General features: G+C 52.8%; 2 protein-coding genes across 2 annotated transcripts in view; one reads left to right on the top strand and one right to left on the bottom strand.

Annotated features, from left to right (window-relative positions):
• The first annotated feature begins 1890 nt into the window (after window positions 1-1890).
• Window positions 1891-12078, top strand: ITGB2 (integrin subunit beta 2). The gene is made up of 16 exons (XM_057389823.1): window positions 1891-2010; window positions 5071-5137; window positions 5452-5540; window positions 5842-6025; window positions 6200-6370; window positions 6580-6821; window positions 7116-7271; window positions 7476-7571; window positions 7712-7801; window positions 7980-8120; window positions 8373-8557; window positions 9258-9502; window positions 9754-9973; window positions 10128-10342; window positions 10455-10621; window positions 10911-12078. The coding sequence occupies exons 2-16, from the start codon at window positions 5074-5076 to the stop codon at window positions 10971-10973; spliced, it is 2328 nt and encodes a 775-aa protein (XP_057245806.1). The 5' UTR covers window positions 1891-2010; window positions 5071-5073; the 3' UTR covers window positions 10974-12078.
• A 788-nt stretch (window positions 12079-12866) lies between these two features.
• KMO (kynurenine 3-monooxygenase) overlaps window positions 12867-18991 on the bottom strand; it is an 8685-nt gene continuing 2560 nt past the window's right edge. The window contains exons 3-15 of the mRNA XM_057389822.1: window positions 18761-18858; window positions 17873-17962; window positions 17631-17679; window positions 16956-17043; window positions 15994-16159; window positions 15422-15493; window positions 15002-15123; window positions 14394-14541; window positions 13938-13995; window positions 13745-13827; window positions 13393-13494; window positions 13250-13309; window positions 12867-13081 (exon numbers count right to left, since the gene is read on the bottom strand). Of these exons, the coding sequence (XP_057245805.1) occupies window positions 12914-13081; window positions 13250-13309; window positions 13393-13494; window positions 13745-13827; window positions 13938-13995; window positions 14394-14541; window positions 15002-15123; window positions 15422-15493; window positions 15994-16159; window positions 16956-17043; window positions 17631-17679; window positions 17873-17962; window positions 18761-18858 (1304 nt within the window). The 3' untranslated portion in view covers window positions 12867-12913. The remainder of the gene's footprint in view (window positions 13082-13249; window positions 13310-13392; window positions 13495-13744; window positions 13828-13937; window positions 13996-14393; window positions 14542-15001; window positions 15124-15421; window positions 15494-15993; window positions 16160-16955; window positions 17044-17630; window positions 17680-17872; window positions 17963-18760; window positions 18859-18991) is intronic.

Genomic DNA, 18991 nt, shown 5'->3' on the forward strand with positions numbered 1-18991 from the left:
CCTTATCCTGCTGTAGGCTGGGTGAGCATAATTTAGGAGCAAAGGCCCAAAATGACAMCTCTGATTATCAAAATTAATGACTGGGGTAAAACCACTCTGAGAGTGCCCAGCTGGATGCCCAGCTTCCCACCCCAGCTGCTCAAGTGCATCCTGCACAAACCACAGCAGTCCTGCAGTTAGTGGTAGGGGGAATCAATCCACTCTAGTAAAAATAAAAAGAGGAACCAATAAAAATAAAGGCAATTAAAAYAGAAAGGGAATGTTTAACAGCTTAAAATGCTTACAAAACCGGCTGGGAAGCATATGTGCTGTGACCAAGCACTTCACCTGCAGCACTGAAGGCCAAACCTGCAGCAGAGCCTGAGGAACAGCTGGAAGGAACTGGGATATGGCAGCGAGTTCCAGCTTTGGTTGCAAGGACCCATGGTACACCCTCTCTGCTTCCAGCATTCCAACTCTGGAAGCTCACAGCTCTCCCACCCCCTTCCTACAACCTTGAGTCACTAGTAGCAAAGTGGTTGGACAACCCCATGAAATAACTGAGGAGAAAAGATCCRCTCATTAAGGGCTCAGTTTAAGCTTTGTATTGTTTTATGCAATACAAAAGGAAGATTACGGCAGTTCATCTCATTCAACCACACTTCCTCTCCCTACATCTGCAACCCACACCACTGGCAGGAAGCTCCACCACCCTTCCCAGCTTCACCTACCGCAGCTCACGCACTCCAGGCGCAGGGAGTGCCCTGCATCATCCAGCGCAGCCATCCAGCCTGGGTGAGCATCCCAGCTCCAACTGGCTCGCCCTCAGGCTCCATCCCCATCCTATCCTCTATCAGCTGCTGTGATGCTCCAGTCCCACTGCCAGCACYGCTGTGTTGCTTTCCTGCTACACCTGGCTCTGACAAAACCAAGCTGGGACTATGCTGTCTTCTTTAATAAAGGCACCAATCCACAGAACATCCATCAGGTCTTGGAAGTTTTCTGCTGGCACTGCAATCTCTTTTCTGGTTGCAAAAATTAACCCATAACTGTAACGCAGCAGTAGGTGAACAGCATCGGGGTCTTAGAACACCTCTGGTTGCCATGACCATGGCAGGGGGTTGAAGCAAGATGRTCTGTAATGTCCTTTTCAACACAAACTCTTCTGGGATTTCATGATKATGCAACAGGTGACTCGGCGTCAGCTTGCGTGGAAGGGGAACCTACAAAACAATCAACAAAGAGTCACATTAATTGTCCTTTAAAAAAACCCTACAATCCTGTATGTTTTCTAAATGACCTTTGTTTTACTGTGGTGCCCTGAAGAGGTTGAGAGAAAATTGCCAGGAGCCGGTTCCTCTCTAATGAGGGAAACGATGCTGCTGGGAGGAGTTATTGAAGCTGACACAAAAGCACTGGATGGCTGCTTAAAACCAATTCCCCACACAGCCYTGAGCTTTGCCAGAGTGAGGACAGCAACTGAATCCCCTGTCATGTGTGTAAGCCTGGCTACCCTGACACAAACATTTCAGAGCCCAAGCCATGGTCTGAGAGGAGCCAGCTCCCCATCTTCTCCACACGCAAGGGCTGCCAGTAGCTCCCAAATGAAGTGTTTTTTCCCACTCCTWGCTTTGTTTGCCCACAGGAGTTATGACTGGTCCCAGCAGTGCTGTGAAAGGTGAAAAGTTCATGTAAAGCGTGGGGGTTTGGGTGGGTTCCTTTCTCGGGTGCACTGGGAGGCTGCAAACCCCCGAGTATCCCAGAGAGCCCAGCCCCAGTCCCATTGGGCAGGATGCTGTGGGTTTGACTGGGTTGAGTGGGACTGGCTGGGGTTTTGGGGGAACGCCCTCCCATAGGCACCCCTCTTGACTTCCGCTTTCCCCCGCAAGTGTAAGACAGAAATAGGAAGGAAAGATTGGGGGATGTCACAGAGATCCTGATGCCCGGCTGCTTTCTCCAGACAAGCTTGAGAAGCTGAGACCATCCTCATCCCAGCCCAAGTACGGAACAGAGACAAGGACTGGAGCTCAGGCAAGTACAGCATCTCAATCTTTATGCTTCTGTTCCTCCTTTTTTGTGGGGAGGCAGCCAGGCAACAAGGGGTTTTGTAGCTCTGGTGTTTCAAGAGCATTTTTTTTATAATTCCTCATCTAACCTCTGGACACTTGCRTTCAGGGAGCTTCAGGGAGCTCGGCATGGCATCCCTCCCACAAGCGGGTCACTCTGTTCTGCCTTTGCAAAGGCAGCTTGCCTGGTCTGTAACAGGAGGAGGTTTTGCCTTTGTCTGGAACTGCAGGTGGTTATTGTGGGGAGGATGCCAGAACCCCCAAAACTCCCTCCCCTCACCACCCTGTGGGCTTGGAAAGCAGAGCAGAGAGAGTTCAGTGTRCTCATCCCACGCCCCCATGGCCCTGGGCAGGGTGGCATGGGCTGTGTGCTCACCTGCAGCATCAGGGCTGTGAACTGCCACATACCCCTCCTGTGATCCCTCCTCTTCCTCAGGGGATCTCTCCCACTGTCTGCTGCAGGATGCAGTGGGGAAGAGGGAAGTGGCATGGCAGGATGGCACGGGGGTGACAGGGATGGCTGCCTGGAGGGCTAAGCGCAGTGTCACCGCCAGGAGTGCCAGTGCACAGGGTGTCTTTGCAGCCCTGGGGATCTGGAGGAATAGCTGGGAGAGGCAGTGAGGGCCTCGCTCTTCTCCTCTCTCTGTGTGCTGCACACATCAAACACTCTGCGGATGTGCTCCCCCCATGGAGAGCAGGTCCTTTACAACATCTCCGTGGTTCTTGGATGCAGATGAAATGTAGGGCACACCCCAGGTGCCAGGGAAAGCAGCTTGGTCCCTGTTTTTGGTGCTTTTCCCAATGTCACAGCCACAGCTCCCAGCGTCCTGGCAGGTGAGAAGCAAAGCTGTGAACATGAGAAGTGACATCATGTCCTGTGGCCAGCACGGACCCTGCAACAGGGCTGCTGCAAGTTGTGGGAAGGGTCTAAAGGGCGCATTCTGCCATCTCAGCTGTCGCAGCTGTCACATCCTGCTTCACACAGCGGTTTTGTGCTTTTCTGGTGCTGCTCGGAGTGATCTCAGCAGGCTGCAGTGTGKTGTCCTCAGACTACCCCGGGCAGGACAGCCAAGGGGCAGCCCCTTCCCACCCAAGCAGGGCTCTGATCCCAGGAGACCCAGCATCACAAATGCCCTCCTTCTCTCCCTCCCAGGGCAGGGCAAGAGTCCCACAGACACCCGGAGCCAAGGGTTGCCACAGACAGGGACCAAGCACATGGGAGAGAGTTCACCCCATAAATCTGTCCTCTGCAGAGACCGGAGGCCTGTGGCAGCASCCTGCTCACCAGAGTCAGGCTGAAAACCTGTTTTGCCTTTCTCTGAAGGCTCTAAGCAGGCAAACAAAGGCAGAGCCCCATTTGTTCTCTTTGAAAGCCACCCTGCATCACGTTATGTGCACCGCCGCCCACACAGCAGGATGTAATTTCCCTCCATGGCATAGAGAAGTGTTGAACTTCTGCTGCTGCTCTCTTCACATATCAGGATGTGCTTCACATTCTTGTGACAAAGGCAAGAAACCACATAGGGGTGAAAAAGGCATCCAAATCCAGCCACAACRTGAATTCTACTTCACAGTATTTGATAGCAGCCAGCACGGGGAGTATGTTGAGAGTCCCACTGTATTTCTGGAGTTTGGGAGCTTTCTTTAATCCATTTTTAATTGGAATCTTGCTCTRTTTTACAAGATGAGCCTGTAAGCTGGAAACTCCAACCTCCAGCAAGAACAAGGTGCTCACACAGYTCTATCCCATCACCACCCCACTCTTTGGCATGGCAGCAGGAATTAAACRCTTGGAAACACCTGGCAGGTGGAATAGCAGGAGCTTATTAGTCCATGGATTTGGTCCTCACAGCATGTGTGGGAACTTCTGGCTTGTAGCAGAACTGGAGCCTAATTAGGCACTTTTGGGATGTCAGTCACTGAGTTCTACAGGAAACAAGGGCAGGAGCCACTTTTCTTTCCTGCCAGCTCCAACTCTGCTGGCAGAATCAGGAGGTAACAGGAATGTGTTGGGCCAGCTAAGCAGAGAGAGTGCATGTCACACAGATCAGGACCTTGCCGCTGTGACAGTAAATGATGGCCTTAAAATCTTACCAAGGGGGACTGGGRAGGTGGAGAAGGACTAGCAGAGGATCTCTCTGTTTACGAGGGCTCTGGCCACCCACCAAAGGATGGTCTTGTGCACCAAGAGGATGGGCAGAGTGAGCTCTTAGGCCATGTCACCCTGAGGGTTTAACCCGATGACCACAGGGGTGCCTCTTGTTGGCTGTGCAGCCATGTGGTGTTGGCTGGGAGCTCTGGATCCAGGGCAGGGTAGGCTTCCAGATGGCCCCTGCCATAATCAGTGGTGGCCACTACCCTGAGAGTCCTGCCACATCTCAAAGTCTATATCATAGCTGTGTAAACATTACCCACTGACCTACCTAGACCTTCTCTCTGCCCTTGGGAGGACACCAGACATCCTTTCAAGGCTAACCAGTGTCATCCTTAGCTGCTGTGTGTCTTACAGARGCTGATGAGCTAAGGCAGGACACCCAGATGCCTCAGAAGTGAATTTGAGCAGCTCAACATCCTAAACTGCCTCAGTGCCTTTTGAAGGTTTCTCTTGTTTTATCATTTCCACATCACTCTCAGCTGTTTATTCAGCAAGTTCTCAGGAAGGGGTGATGGCCGGAGCCAAGGAGTGGTTCTTACTCAGGGCAGTATCAGAGCTGTTTTGAAACTGATGATGGCTTGCAGACACTGTGTCTAATGTTGCTAAAAAGGGCAATGTCTGTAGTTCCTTGGTACTTTCTTATTCCTTTTTCTTCTTTTAACAAATTCCTCTTTTCTGACTTCCCCATGTTCCTCCATGTTGCAAGGCTTCTGTGCTGTCAGTGTTTGCTCCAGGSCTTTGCTTGGGTAAGGTGTGACACATGACAGCGTTAATGAATGTSATGTCAGCACAGGCTGCCCAGAGCAACTGCAGCTGCCCCATCCCCGGGGCACATCCCAGGTGGTTACAAGAATGCTTTTGGTCTTGCAGAAGATGCCTTGTGAATGCTGCCTCCAGCTGCCAGCAGTGACCTGGGTGCTGCTGCTGGTGACAACAGGTGAGCCTGACCTACCTTCCTCCCAGCACTTTTCATGGGCAGTGAAATTGTGGGGGGAACCCAAATGCTGCCCAACAGCAGCGGGAACATGACACTGAGAGGTGGGCAAGGGCCGTGTCCTTGCACTTTCTGGGATCTGGAGGTAACTCAAGCCAGCCCAGCTGAGGGACAGYAAGGCAGCTGAGAGCCCTGCCAGGGCCCCCAGCATGGGTTTGAGGGGCAAGCCAGGCTCAGGCCAGCATGGGTGCCTGCTCTTGGGTGTCTGAACATCCCTAAGTTCTCCCCACACGAACTCTATCTTTCCTCCTTTCCAGCCTTTGCCATGGAGTGTCCCCAGATGAAGGTGGGGACGTGCAARGACTGCATCCAGTCTGGTCCTGGCTGTGCCTGGTGCAAGAAGCTGGTAGGTCCATGTAGCCTAGTTGTCTAGTTGTCACCTCCAAAAGTCAGCTAACAGGCATCAGGACAGCCACCCTGCCTGCCTGGCTCTGCCTGACTGCGCTGTGGGAGTGTTTGATGTCCTACATGGAGGATGGCACCATGAGGGATCCAACAGCCATGACCTTTCCCCATCAATACCCACCAAAGATTTTCTTTTCTCCATCAATTCCCTGGAGACCTGGTTTGGGGGCTGGGTCATCTTATCAGATGCCTGTTCACCTCCTGCTCCTTTGATCTTTTTTCCCACTGGTGTTGCCACACAGAATTTCACTAAAGCCGGCGAGCCAGACTCCATCCGCTGCGACACCATCGAGCAGCTGGAGCAGAGGGGATGCCCACGCAGTGAGATTGAGTTTCCACGCAATGACATCAAAAGAACACAGGACCAGCCCCTAAGCAATGACATACAGCTGACTCCACAGGAGGTGCACCTGAAGCTGAGGATAGGTACGCTCTGCCTGGCGTCCCCAACACCCTCCTCGTGGACTGACAGCGATGCCCTTCCACTCATCCGCTGCAGCCTGCATTTCCCCCCTTTTCTTCTAAGAGTTAGGGTGGAGGGTGTCTGATGGCACAAGCTGGCACGACATGGCAGCTGATCCCGCCATCCCTGTCCCTCAGGCCAGCCTGCTGCGTTCGAGGTGAAGTTTCGCCGTGCCATGGGGTATCCCATTGATCTCTACTACCTCATGGACCTCTCCTACTCCATGCTGGATGACCTGGAGAAGGTGAAGAAGCTGGGAGGGGAGCTGCTCAGGGCACTGGAGAGCACCACCTCTTCTCGGCGCATCGGTGAGCCTGTCTCYGGTGTGGCACAGCTCTATTGGTGGTGGGATGAACCACAGGGCTGGAGGGGGATGCAGGAAGTGGCAGCAGATGTCCTCTGCCAGGCTGAAGGGTGTGGCAGGGCAAGGGACATGGGCATGTACACTGGAGCCAGCAGATTGTCCATGCCCTGTGCCCTGTGCCCTGCCCCTGAAACCTCGGTCTGGCTACCCTAGGGTTTGGCTCCTTTGTGGACAAGACGGTGCTGCCCTTTGTGAACACACACCCTGAGAAGCTGCAGAACCCCTGCCCCAACAAGGACAAGAATTGCCAGCCTCCCTTCGCCTTCAAGCACATCCTGTCACTGACCGATGACGCTAAGAAGTTTGAGAGCGAAGTGGGGAAGCAGTTCATCTCAGGGAACCTGGATGCCCCAGAGGGGGGGCTGGATGCCATGATGCAGGCAGCAGTGTGTGGGGTGAGTCCTGTGCCCACCCTGGAAGGTTGTGACCCACGCACTCAGGTGGCTCTGCCCCTCTCCAGGTGGGCTCTGGAAGCCAGTTCTGTGTAAGTTCTGATTTGGCAGYGGGGCAGGTCTCGCTGGAGAGTACAAGTACCCAGAGCCTTCTAACACTGATCTCTCCTAACCCACCTTCCCCGYGCCCCCTGCCCCATGCTGTGGCTGACACAAGAATTTGGAAAGGGCCACAGCTGCTGGCACTGTCCTGCAGCCCTGCTCAGGGACACGAGCCACTCTCTGTGCCACTTGCAGGACCTGATTGGCTGGCGCAACGTGACCCGCTTGCTGGTGTTTGCTACTGATGATGGCTTCCACTTCGCTGGGGATGGCAAGCTTGCGGGCATCCTGACCCCCAACGATGGCAAGTGCCACTTGGAGGACAACATGTACAAAAAAAGCAACGAGTTTGTAAGTACCTGGGGGCTGCTCAGCATCTCCAACACGCACTGCCTCACTCCCCCAGGCAGAAAAGACAATGTCATGTAAAAAAGCCTCTTACAGAGACTAAAGTATCACCATAATCACCATATTTTGTGYTGCCACACCCAAAGTGTCTACTCTTCTGCTGTGGGGGGAGGTTGTGCTGAGCGTGKTATCCCTCTTCCCACCCAGGACTATCCGTCTGTTGGCCAGCTGGTCCAAAAACTTGCTGAAAACAACATTCAGCCCATTTTTGCTGTCACCAGTAAGGTGGTGGATGTTTATAAGGTGAGGATACATCAGATGGTCCAGGTGCCTCCACCCCCTTCCCAGGAGGACAGACACAGCTGCTTGTGTCCTCCTGCTGCTGTCTCCTGCTCTGCTGTCCTGTGGTAGGAAGTGCTCACCTCTTGGCTCTCCACTGGCAGAAACTCAGTGAGTTGATCCCAAAGTCGGCGGTGGGAGAGCTGAATGAGGACTCCAGCAATATCATTGAGCTCATCCAGGTGGCCTACAATGTAAGTGCTGCATTTCCCACCTCTCCAGTGCAATCACCTGCACTTCCAGAACCACCCCAGGCAGCTGAGATCCTGACCAGGGGTGCTCCCTGCCCCTTTTTCCTGACCTGCAACTCCATACCTCCTTGGTCTAGTCTTCTCTTGAACCGATGGCACTTTCTTTAACTTTTTCCCACAGAACCTCTCCTCTCTGATCATCTTGGAYCATTCCACCTTGCCGGACACTCTGGATGTCAAATATGACTCCAAATGCAATAATGACAAGGACTCCATGGATGAAGCAAGAGGCATATGTGACAAAGTCAAGATCAATGATGAGGTATGTTCTCCTGTGCCAGGAGCACCCCACAGCTTGCATAGTTCCCGTTGCCCACCCAATRTAATGACAGGAACCCTGGTTGCTGTTCCAGGCTTTCTTTTTATATTAATTTAATGCCAAGATTGTCCAAGATGCTGTGGGATGGGGGAGATGCTCAATTGTGCTGGATGTGCATGTCCTCAGCCTAGGGCCGATATCACCCTCTGACAGCTGCATGTCTGGCCCTTCCCTGTCYTACTCTGCACTTTCTAGGTCACCTTCAAAGTGAAGGTCACAGCCAAGGCATGCATTCCAAACTATTCCTTCACCATCCGGCCGCTAGGCTTCACAGACACCCTCACTGTCCATGTGGCCAGCAACTGCGACTGCCACTGCAATGACAAGCCAGACCCAGCTGCTTGCAATGGGCAAGGCRTCATCGAATGTGGGATCTGCAGGTATGTACTATCCACCCAAAACACAATTTCAAATGCTGCCAGAGCTGGGGAGCTGCTGGGGAGAGGGATGCTGGGCCAAGCCAGGRCTGGGCTCTGTAGCTTTGCACAAATTTTTTTGTTCAGAGAGGTGCAGTCATGCATTCCCCTTGGAGCGGTCCCTTGTGTTCATGTAGGCAGGGGACACAGGCTGGCTTTGCTGTTGGTGGAAGTTATGCTGCTTTCCTAAGGGCCTCAATCCATCCAGCTATCCACCCATCCACCCCAGTATCAAATCATCCCCCTGTATACCCACAGAGCAGACACAGATTTCTGTAGAAATCTCTCAAAATCCCACTTCTTGGCTGCAGTTCACACAGGTCTTTTAGTGTAATTATTGCTTCATGACCCCTCAGTCACAAGGAAAGAAAAATTTCCTGGATTTCTTCAGGTAATAATCACATCTTCTTGGCAAGAGCTTAGAAATTATAAATATAACTGTAATTTCTTGCCACTTGTTGGGAATGCAACTGGGGGAAAAAGCACTATTTCTCCCAGTTTTGCTCCCAGTCAGCCACCCTGCTCCAGCATGGAGTTAGCACCAACACGCTGTCATTGGGTTTTGTTGAGGCTGTCCCAGATTTGCTCCACTTTTGTGGAGGTCTGGGCCCTGTGCGTGCCCCATGGCCACTGACCYGAGCTTGCTTCTCTCCTCTGGCGGCAGCTGCAATTCGAGATACACAGGGAAGAACTGTGAGTGCGACACCAAAGGCAAGAGCAGCAAGGAGCTGGAGCGCAGCTGCCGGAGGGACAACAGCTCAGTGATCTGCTCGGGGCAGGGGGACTGTGTGTGCGGGCAGTGCGTCTGCCACACCAGCAACACKCCTGGCAAGTACATCTACGGCACCTACTGCCAGTGCGACAACATGGGCTGCGAGTTCTTCAACGGCTCCCTCTGCGGYGGCACAGGTGATGCACCCAGGTTCTCCAACTGGCCACTGCTTAGAAGAGCTAGATGCCCAGGGAGATGCTGCTTTTTTGTGCCATCATCCCGGTGGGAGGGTTTGGGGCTGCTGGGTCCCACCACATSAGCCTGTAGGACCTCCCTGAGCACCCCATGGAGGGTGGCATGGTGAGCACAGAGGGGGTGATGCTCTCCAAGCACGGGCAGAGGGAGGGGCCCTGGCTGTCTGCAGAGTCTGAAAGGTCTTCCCCTGCAGCACGCGGGCAATGTGACTGTGGGAAGTGCAAGTGCCTGTCTGGATACGAGGGCAGCGCCTGCCAGTGCCAGCAATCGACGGCAGGCTGCCTCAACAGCCGAGGACACGAGTGCAGCCTCCGCGGGACCTGCCACTGCAACCACTGCCAGTGCCGCGGCAGGTACCAGCCGCCCCTCTGCCAGGAATGCCCGGGCTGCCCTTCACCCTGTGGCAATCACATGTGAGTAATGGGCACGGAGAGGGCACGGGGGTGGCGGGGATCCCTGATGTCCCAGGGAGGTGCAAGCGAGCCCTGTTTGTGCTGCGCAAAGCCCAGCTGTAGCCAAAGCCAGGTGAGAGGGTTTCATGTGTGAGCTGTGCTTCTTTGTTTGCAGCTCCTGTGTGGAGTGCAAGTTCTTCAACAGAGGCCCCTTTGAGAAGAACTGCTCCCAGGCCTGTCCCAACATCCATCTGTCCACCAACTCAACACAGGTCAGCAGCAAGGATAGGAAATGCAGGGAAAAGGATTCCCAGAACTGCTGGATGTCCTTCCRTATGATTCAGGAGGATGGYGAGGAGATTTACACCGTCATCGTCRATCCTGAGAGAGGTATCCCATCCCCGCCCCTCCTGCCCTGCCACAGGCAGGCTGCCAGCCTCACCACGGCAGCCTCGCTGCTTTGCCAGGGGCTGCAGCCTGACGCCATCTGTCTGTCCCCTAGAGTGCCCACAGCCTCCCGACATCCCACTGATCGTGGGCAGCACCGTTGCCGGCGTGTTCCTCATTGGTATCCTGGTCCTGCTCATCTGGCGGTTCTTGATGGAGCTGCTTGACCGTCGGGAATACCGCCGGTTTGAAAAGGAGAAGAGCAAAGCCAAGTGGAATGATGTAAGAGAGTCTGTCCAYGGTAGTGGGGTGTTCTGGGACTCTCAGATCCACGGGGAAGGGGACAGTAGGAGGGGACATCCTTTCCAGAGGCAGCCACGTAGACCTGAGCCCTCCCCATTGCTCATTTTCAGCCCAGCTGGATTTTGTCTTTTAGGGGGCTAAATATCCTGTGTAAATATCCTTCTTCCAATGCTGTCTGTGCTGTTGGCATTGAGATGGGTGGGATAGGTAAAGCCTTGCTGGAAATCCAACRCAGCCCAACACAAGCCTTTCCTTTCTCTCCCTCCAGGCTGATAACCCCCTCTTCAAGAGTGCCACCACCACTGTCGTCAACCCCAGGTTTAATGAATAAGGCAACACCTGGCAGCACTGGGACCCACTGTTAAATAAGGAAATGCCAAACTAAGGAAAGCTCAAATCAAGGAAATGTTGAACTAAGGCTCCCACCCCCTCTTCTTTAAGCTCATGGTWTCTTCCCTTCTTCCAAGAGGCTCCCCTCATGTCAGGTGCTGGCTGAGGGACTGCACCATGCCAGTCTCCTGGCCCACTGCTTGACTGCTGGATTAGTGGAACTGGGAAAAGGGAACACACACAACTTCAGGCCTCACCACAGGAACATGCAGTGGCTCCTGCCCCATCTCCTGATGATAACTTTGCTTTCTGTCAGGAGACTTTGACACCAAGCCCCAAAGCCAGCTGAGAGCACAGAGTGCTCCCAGTTTTGATTTTGAGCTGGGAATTCAAAACTGCCGTCTCTCATCTGCTCCAGCAGGATCTGCTCCCAGGCTGCTCCATGCCTTCCCCTGCTGCATTGATCTCCACCACTATGCAATGTTTTTCAAAGAACTCACTGCTGACTTGGGCATAAAGGGTCCAAGCAGCCACTCCACAAGCTGCAGTGATGTGATGGGCCCTGAGGTCTAGTGAGCACCTGTACCTTGAGATGAAGAGCAGCTGGAGAACATGCACTGAATCTTTTTTCCAAATCACCGACTGCTTCCTGACATTGCTCCCTGCTCACACCTACCTCAGGCAAAGTTCTTCTTGGGCTCCTGCGTGCTTGGTTTACCTCCACCATGCCTTGAAGTTCTCTGCACAGGAAGAAGCCACTGTTTGAWCTGTGAAACTTTGGTGCTGAGCACCTGGAAAATTCCCTGAAGGGTGAAGGTCAGGCACACTTCTTCCCCTGGGGCATGATCTTCTCCCTGCTCTGCAAGCATATCCAACATACCAAGAGCCAGCTGTGCAGAACACCTGGCAGTGTCTGGAGCATCTCCAGCTCAGCACTTATCCCAATCACACACAGCAGCCAGTTGCTCTTACATGGTGGGTCAGTGGCGCAGAGATACAATTCCTTATTTGCTTTAAGTTTGGGATTAATTTGCCTACAGTTGTATTGTGTKCCATCTTCATTTGCTTTCTGAAGGGGTTCAACATGAATAAAGATTGATACACAAGGTAAATACATCTGTCCTGCWAACAATTATGTACAAGGACAACAGCTAAAGGGTTCATTGGAGAAACTACAATCACCTTTTCATTGCTGCCACCATCTCTCATAGGTGCAGTGCTTGGGAAAGATCCCAGCTAGAGAAACAAACTGTTTTCTACACCATTTGCCATACATGCCCTGAATGGTTTGGCTCCCTTGCAAGCCAAAACCGACTCACTGAATAATGCAGAGCAGTTCTCATCCCTGCCCATGTGCTGGTAGCTGTGTGTAAACCACTTCCAACGAGATTGGCTGTGCCACATTGGATCAGGGATTAATTTGGGCCATTTTATTGTTCTTCAGTGGTGATTGTGAGGGTCTAGGGAAGGTAAGAAGAAGGCAAGTGTGTCTGATACTGCTCTGAGTACTATCCCAGGCTGCAGCTAATTTTGGCTTGAGGACTCTCTAAATGTTGGCTTGATTTTGAGAAGAGTAGAAATCTGCAGGCTGGGACACACTGGTCAGGTCACAGAATCATGGAATCATTAAGTCTGGAAACAATCTCTGAGATCATTGTGTCTAACCATTAATCCTGCCAGGTCCAACACTAAACCATAATCTCTAAGTGCCACATCTACACACCACATCTCTTGAGACCAAGTTGCCACAGTCACACACCTGAGCCCTGGAGAGGCTCTCTGGRCACTCTGTGCCTGATGGGCTCCTCTCACCTGGGAGAGGGAGACAGGCCAAACCGCTTCCAAGGGGCTGCAGGAGCTGCCAAAGCACATCCCAAGAGAAACAACACCCAACTGAGTCAACAGCCTTTGCTTTATGACAACAAGGAGCTCCCTGTACACTTAAGCCACTCGTGTGCCAAAGGAAAGGTTTCCAATATTCTTCAGATGATGGGACCAGCCCCACAAGTCTTCTAAGCAGAAATCCAAGTTCCGTGCCAGAYGTTTTATCAGCAGGTAGGTGCCACCCAGCCCTGCTGCCCCCATGACAAAGAGCCCTCGATTAATTACCTGCAAGTGCAAAGAGAAACCCCAACATCATCAGAGGCTGGCTGCTACCCTGCAGCAAACTGGCAATGTCCCACCACCAAATCTGCCCTCTGCAGCTGAGCAGCACTGGTGTGCAGGATGCTCCCAAGGCTCGTGGCGTTGGGAGGATGGGCACCCCCCTTGACCAACCTTTGTCTGCCATTTCCAGCGTTGAAGGGCCTCATGGTAGCGAATTCTGGTGAAGGTCACCTGGGAGGGTTGCAGGAGTATGTCACCACCCCAAAGCCAGGCAGGTGGAGCTCATGGCAGTGGGGAGTGACATGCTGGCTTACCATGGTGTACAGTGGGACGATGGTGGAAGGCATGAGGGTATGGAGAAAGTTGTCTACGTGCTTCCGGAAAATGAACCACGTTGAATTCACGTGCTCACGCATCTGCAACAGAGCAACAGCCACCGCCTTGCAAGGAGTTTTGGCAGAGCCCCCCTGTGCTTTGCTACCTCTCCCACTGCCTGTCCTGGARGTCATGCAGGGAGCAGCACCTCCTGAGCCCCAGTGACATTGCCAAGGAGCGCTGAGGCTAAAGCCTGCCAGGGTGAGACCCAGCCAGAGTCTTGCCAGGATGCTGYGTGCATCCTGACAGCAGCAGCGTGTGCACGGCCATGGAACCACAGGGCTCACCCACCTCCACGTAATTGTACATGGCTAAATCCGAAATGGCATGGTCGTCTGGCACCCGCAGTCTGGAGAACTCAGGGAGGCAGGCACCTGAGGGGAGACAGCAGCTCTTTACAGGCAGCTCCCTGCAGGGTATGCAGCTCCCTCAGCTGCAGAGGGACGTTCCTCTGCTCCTGCTCCTCCCCAGCCACCTCACTTACCAAGGTCATTGTGGAACTGGTCCATTAATTCATCAAAGACCAGACAATCTTCAAAGCCCTGGAAGGAATATTATGRGGTTAGTAGGCATAAAGAAACCACRCACTCAAGAGAAGTGCTCTCATGGATGCTTAGCTAATGGAGCTGTTTGGTCCCATTGACCGCAGCCTCAGAGCAGGAGTCTGACTCCAGGCCCCTCTGAGAGGGATCTTGAGCAAAACCCAGGGGATTGCCTTTCCCAGCTGCCTGGAACAGCCTCCCACACAGCYTCTGCTCCATGGGAAGGGGACATCATCACCCTGTCCCCTCCCCAGGAGGGAGGAGGAGCTCAACACCTGCCAGTGCAGAGATYAGGCTGTGGGACAGGCCAGCCATGAATTCTGTGGAGTTAAACACTGAAACCAGGACTTTGAGGCAAAAGGAGTGGGGACCCCACAACAGGGACAGCCTGAACTCACCGCATTCATGCCCTGTCCGTAGAAGGGCACAACAGCATGGGCAGCATCTCCCATCAGCACACACCGGGAAGAGAGGTGGTAGGAAGAGCACTTGACAGAGATCATGGCCTGGGCTGGCAGCAAAAAGTAATCGTGCTTCAGCTCTTGCCTTCAGGTAAAACAGAAGATTTTGTGGTGTGGGACCACAGGAGAGAAGAGCAAGCCATGCCATGTCCAAGCTCAGGAAGCCAGACCGCAGGCACCGTCAGCTTTGGGATGCAAACCCCAAACCTGTGCACTAGGCTATTTGTGCTGGGAAAAATGTGGAAGTCCATTTCCCTGCTGTGGACCAGATATTTTGTTTGCAGGTTTTAAGCTCTGCACATAACTTTGACCATTGGCATCTTGGTCCTCTTACTGTGAGCAGAGTTAAATGTTGGTCAGTGCAGGAAGGACATACCAGGGAATAGCTGAAGTTTTTCAGTTAATATGAAGTCCTGCAATAATTCATCTCAAGAGGAAAGGAAACTGCCTAACACAGCTGAGACTGTTGTTATCATCCAAGAAAAAGCCCACCCCATAATAGATAACTGTGTTGATGAGTGGAAAGGGGAGATGGAARCACTTACTCTCCGATGAGGGGAATAGCATCTGGGAAGTAGGTCTGGAAAAAACTCAGCACTTKCTCGCCTGTTGTGAGCTTCTCAAATTGCTCAAAGGGCATGAAGAGCGTGCAGGTGAAGGACTTGTCCTGTCAGCCAGGAAGGAAGGTCAGTAAGAAGCCCAGAGGGCAGAGAGAGCATGTGACACGTGGAGCAGCAGCTCAGTGCCCAGCCTGTCCCCCAGCAGTCACAGTGAGCCACTGGAACAGTGACAGGGTGGTGTTGGGTCACAGGTTGGACCCAATCTCAGAGGTCTTTTCCAACCAAATGGATTCTGTGATTCTGTTASTCTGTGACTCCTGACCCTCCCAATCCCTGCCACCACAGACAGTTCATCCCCACCAGCCCYGCCCTGTGCCCCAAGAGAACATGGCCTTGGCTTATCACCATGTTGGGCAGTGCAATCATCATGAAGGTGTTTCTTGGCCAGATATGGAGGTAGTTTGGCTCCATGGCAAACTGAAAGAGAAAGAAAATTGCCTTGTCTCCTTCCCCTGCCCTGTTCAGCTCTCCCAGCCCAGGCTCTGGCTCCCTTCCACACCAGCACAATAGCTCCCATGGGAGTACACAACTACAGGAGCCCTTTCTGGTCCCTGATGCTTCAGGGAGACACAGGGCAAGGGAAAGGGTAAGAAATATGGGTAAAAAATCTGATACTTTGCAATTGTTATCCTCATGGACATGTTCCCATACCCCCAGGCCCTCTCAGAGCCCTCTCAGAATTAACCCCACCACTCCACCAACAAGGCTCTCTAGGATTTTCATGTGCAGGTACCAACACCGGCCCCACTTTTGGAAAAGGAAGAGATCCATGACTTCTCTTAGGAAAGGCTTAATGCCTTGCCTGAACCCCAGGTAAGACATTAATTCTTCCAAAGCTGTTACAGCAGAGCAGTGAGAAGCAGGTGGGATGTGCAGCCTGCGAAGGTTGTAGCAGCCCCTGGGCCAGGCACACTCACATCTCCRTCCTTGGGAGGGATGGACAGCTCCATGTAGCCATGAGGAATGTACTCATGGCTGTAGTTGAAGCGTGTCTGTCTCAGGAACTGTTTTCTGACTGTGGAGAAGGCTCCATCACAGCCCACAATGAGATCGTAGGTCACTTCCAAGGTCTGCTGGTCTGATCTGGAAGCAAGAGAGTCCCTTGGGTCAATCTGATCTTTAAGGTCCCTTCCATRATTCTATGGCTAATCCTCCTGTAACTCCAGGCCAGCTCAGCACCACTGTGCCCAGAGGATTTTCCTTTTGCAAAATGTGTCACTCATCTTTGAGGCTGAGGGAAGATCGGCTCTTGATGCCTGGGAAGCTCAGCTTTAGGATAAATAATTATCCTGCATCAAAAGCATAACTCTGCCAGGTCTACTCAGCAATGCTGCAGGCACCTTTGGGACAACACTGCTGTTTTGCAGAGCCTGCAGCACCTGCCAGGTGGGTGGAGGAAGGACCAGAACTTCTGAGAAAGGCTGGGAAGCAAGGTCATGGAACTGCAGAGTGGTTTGGGTTGGAAGRGACCCTAAAGCTCAGCCTGTTCCACCCCCTGCCATGGGCAGAGAYGCAAGACCAGGGTRCTCAGAGCTTCATCCAGCCAGGCCTGGGACACTTCCAGGGATAGGGCACCACCAATTATCTGCCTTCCCTGATGAGCAATCTGTCCCTGAACCCAGTGCCATAGATACTGGCATGTTTATCCGCTGCACAGATCAGGAAGTGTGTGCCTGTTGTCAGGCTGGGGCTTAAACCTGAGTTGCTTAAACCTTTCTCAGCCTCCCCATGAACCCTGCCTCGATGTCTCTCCTTTCCAAAGCTRGTACAAGGTTTTGCCTTCACAGTAGTTTCAAAACTGAGATTGCTCAACTGTTTGAGGTTTTATGAATGATTAAGCAGAAGCCAGCTGACCACAGTGCTTGGTCCCAGGGATTACCTTTTWATGGCTAATGTCCCCAGTTCTGCATTGCACCCGAGGAGCTTATGTCCAAAGAACAGTTTAGTGTTGGAGTACTTCTCAGCAGCTGTGAAAAGAAAAGACAACTAAATGTAGGGGGGTTTACTGTGACTGCAAAATGTATTTCCAAGAGATCCCTAAATTATAGGGATTTTTGCCATTACAGCAAATAATTTGCTGTACTGAGTGTGGGCCAGCAGGCAGGGCACACTGGGACTGGTCAACTATGGCATAAACTGTTTGAAAAATGCAAGGAATCCTGCAAGGATTTCTTTATTCCCCACAATAACATGAGTCATTGACTACTTTTCACCATCACTCCACTGAAATTCAGGATGGGATGAGGTGCCTGCAGTCAGTGGGGAATTTGCRTAAATTTGGTCTAGTCTGATTACAYACTTGGGCCATAGAGCTCCAATTTCTWTTTGTACAATCAGGGGTCATGGAAAATGCCACAAACCGTGACAAGCCTGGGGAGGTGTCTCCTGCTTTAGCTGGGAAGCAGCACGGGTTTTCCTCTGCTAGTTCAGGTTTGGGTTTTCTGAGAGCTGGGTAAAGGAGCTTGGTACCCAAAGTCTTCTGGTCATGAGGCAAACCCTAAATCCCCAGCAAAATGCATGTYAGARGTATTTGCAAGCAGAAGTGACAACYGACCTGTCAGCAGCTCTTTGTTTAAGTTTGCTCTGTCCACAGAGAGAATGTACTGCAAGGCAAACAAACAGAAAGCTTTGCTGAAGGACACTCTGCACGGCCAGGCAGGAAACCCTCCCCTACACACAATCCCCTTCCCTCACTGTCTCCAGCCTCTCCCACACCCACGAGCCCCACACTGGCCATGACACAGAGACACAAATGTTAACAAAGACCCCATGTGCCCTGCAAAGTAACCCCAGTACCTGGTTCTTCTTCCCATAAGGGATGGAGTATTTTTTCCCTGAAGGTGTGTGTATCCTCCTCGCCCGCATGGGGATGCCTCTGGCCACAATCTGAAACAGAAGGGAGTACAACCTGGGCTTCTTGACAAAACTGTGTTTTTTTTAGTACAAGTTACAATCCCTCACCCAAGCACTTCACTCAAGGAAGAATGCAGGGCTCTTTCCTTGCACATTTCCAAATCACTGGGGAAAWTTTTAMAGRGCTGTCATGTCAATTTACTACAGTTTGCTTACAAGCTCATTCTCACAAAAATCAGAGGGAAATTATTTTTGGATAGAAGGGACATGAAAACTCCCAGAGTGCTGGAGAGGGCAGGGGATGACAGCCATGTGTGTTGTCAAAGCCCKGGCTCCTCTGCAGGGATCCAGGGGCCAGGAGATCCCAGCATTGSCAACAGCTGGATGTTAAACAGTAGCCAGCACCCTGCAGGAGAGTGTGGGCTCCCAGCCAAGCGTGCTGGGCAGATGGCAGCGTGGATGGACTTCAGGGGTCAGCCCAAAGATCAAGGTTTGGTGGGAAAATACAAATCTGGCYGTGTCAGTGGGGAAAACAGCTGCCTTTATTGCATCCTGCTTTATTGCATCAGCTCCTTCGGGAGTCCATTTACTGCCCTGTTTGCTCTCACCTCCAGGAGGGAGGGGAGCAAGCAGGGAGCTAAACACGGGAAGGTGTTTGGTCTCCCAGGGAAGCACCCAGTGCCAGGAGCAGAGCCCTGGGGTGGGGAGATCCCGCCGGGAAGCAGGGGAGAGCCAGGCTGCAGGCAGGCAGTGGAAGAGGTCTGGCTGGGACAGGGTGAGAGCATTCTAACCACAGAGACCCCCCCCTGCCAGCAGAATGTCCCAGGGTACCTGCTCCTCCATCCCCACGGCTCGGAGCGCCTGGCGTCCCCGGTGAGACAGGGCCAGGTTAATGCTTCGGCCACGGGCAAAGCTGGCCACTCGGATATCTGCGGGGGAAGAGCAACTGGTCATGGAGGCACTGGCAGCACAGCCTGTCAGGGGGACATCTCCCTGCAGCCACAGCAGCTGGGGCTGGGGGGCAGCCAGCCTGGATCCTCCCTGACACCTCCAGCCTGGAAG

The sequence above is a fragment of the Malurus melanocephalus genome, unplaced genomic scaffold (genome assembly GCF_030028575.1).
Source record: "Malurus melanocephalus ecotype Western Australia unplaced genomic scaffold, MMel_1.1 scaffold_20, whole genome shotgun sequence".
Taxonomy (NCBI): Eukaryota; Metazoa; Chordata; class Aves; order Passeriformes; family Maluridae; genus Malurus; species Malurus melanocephalus.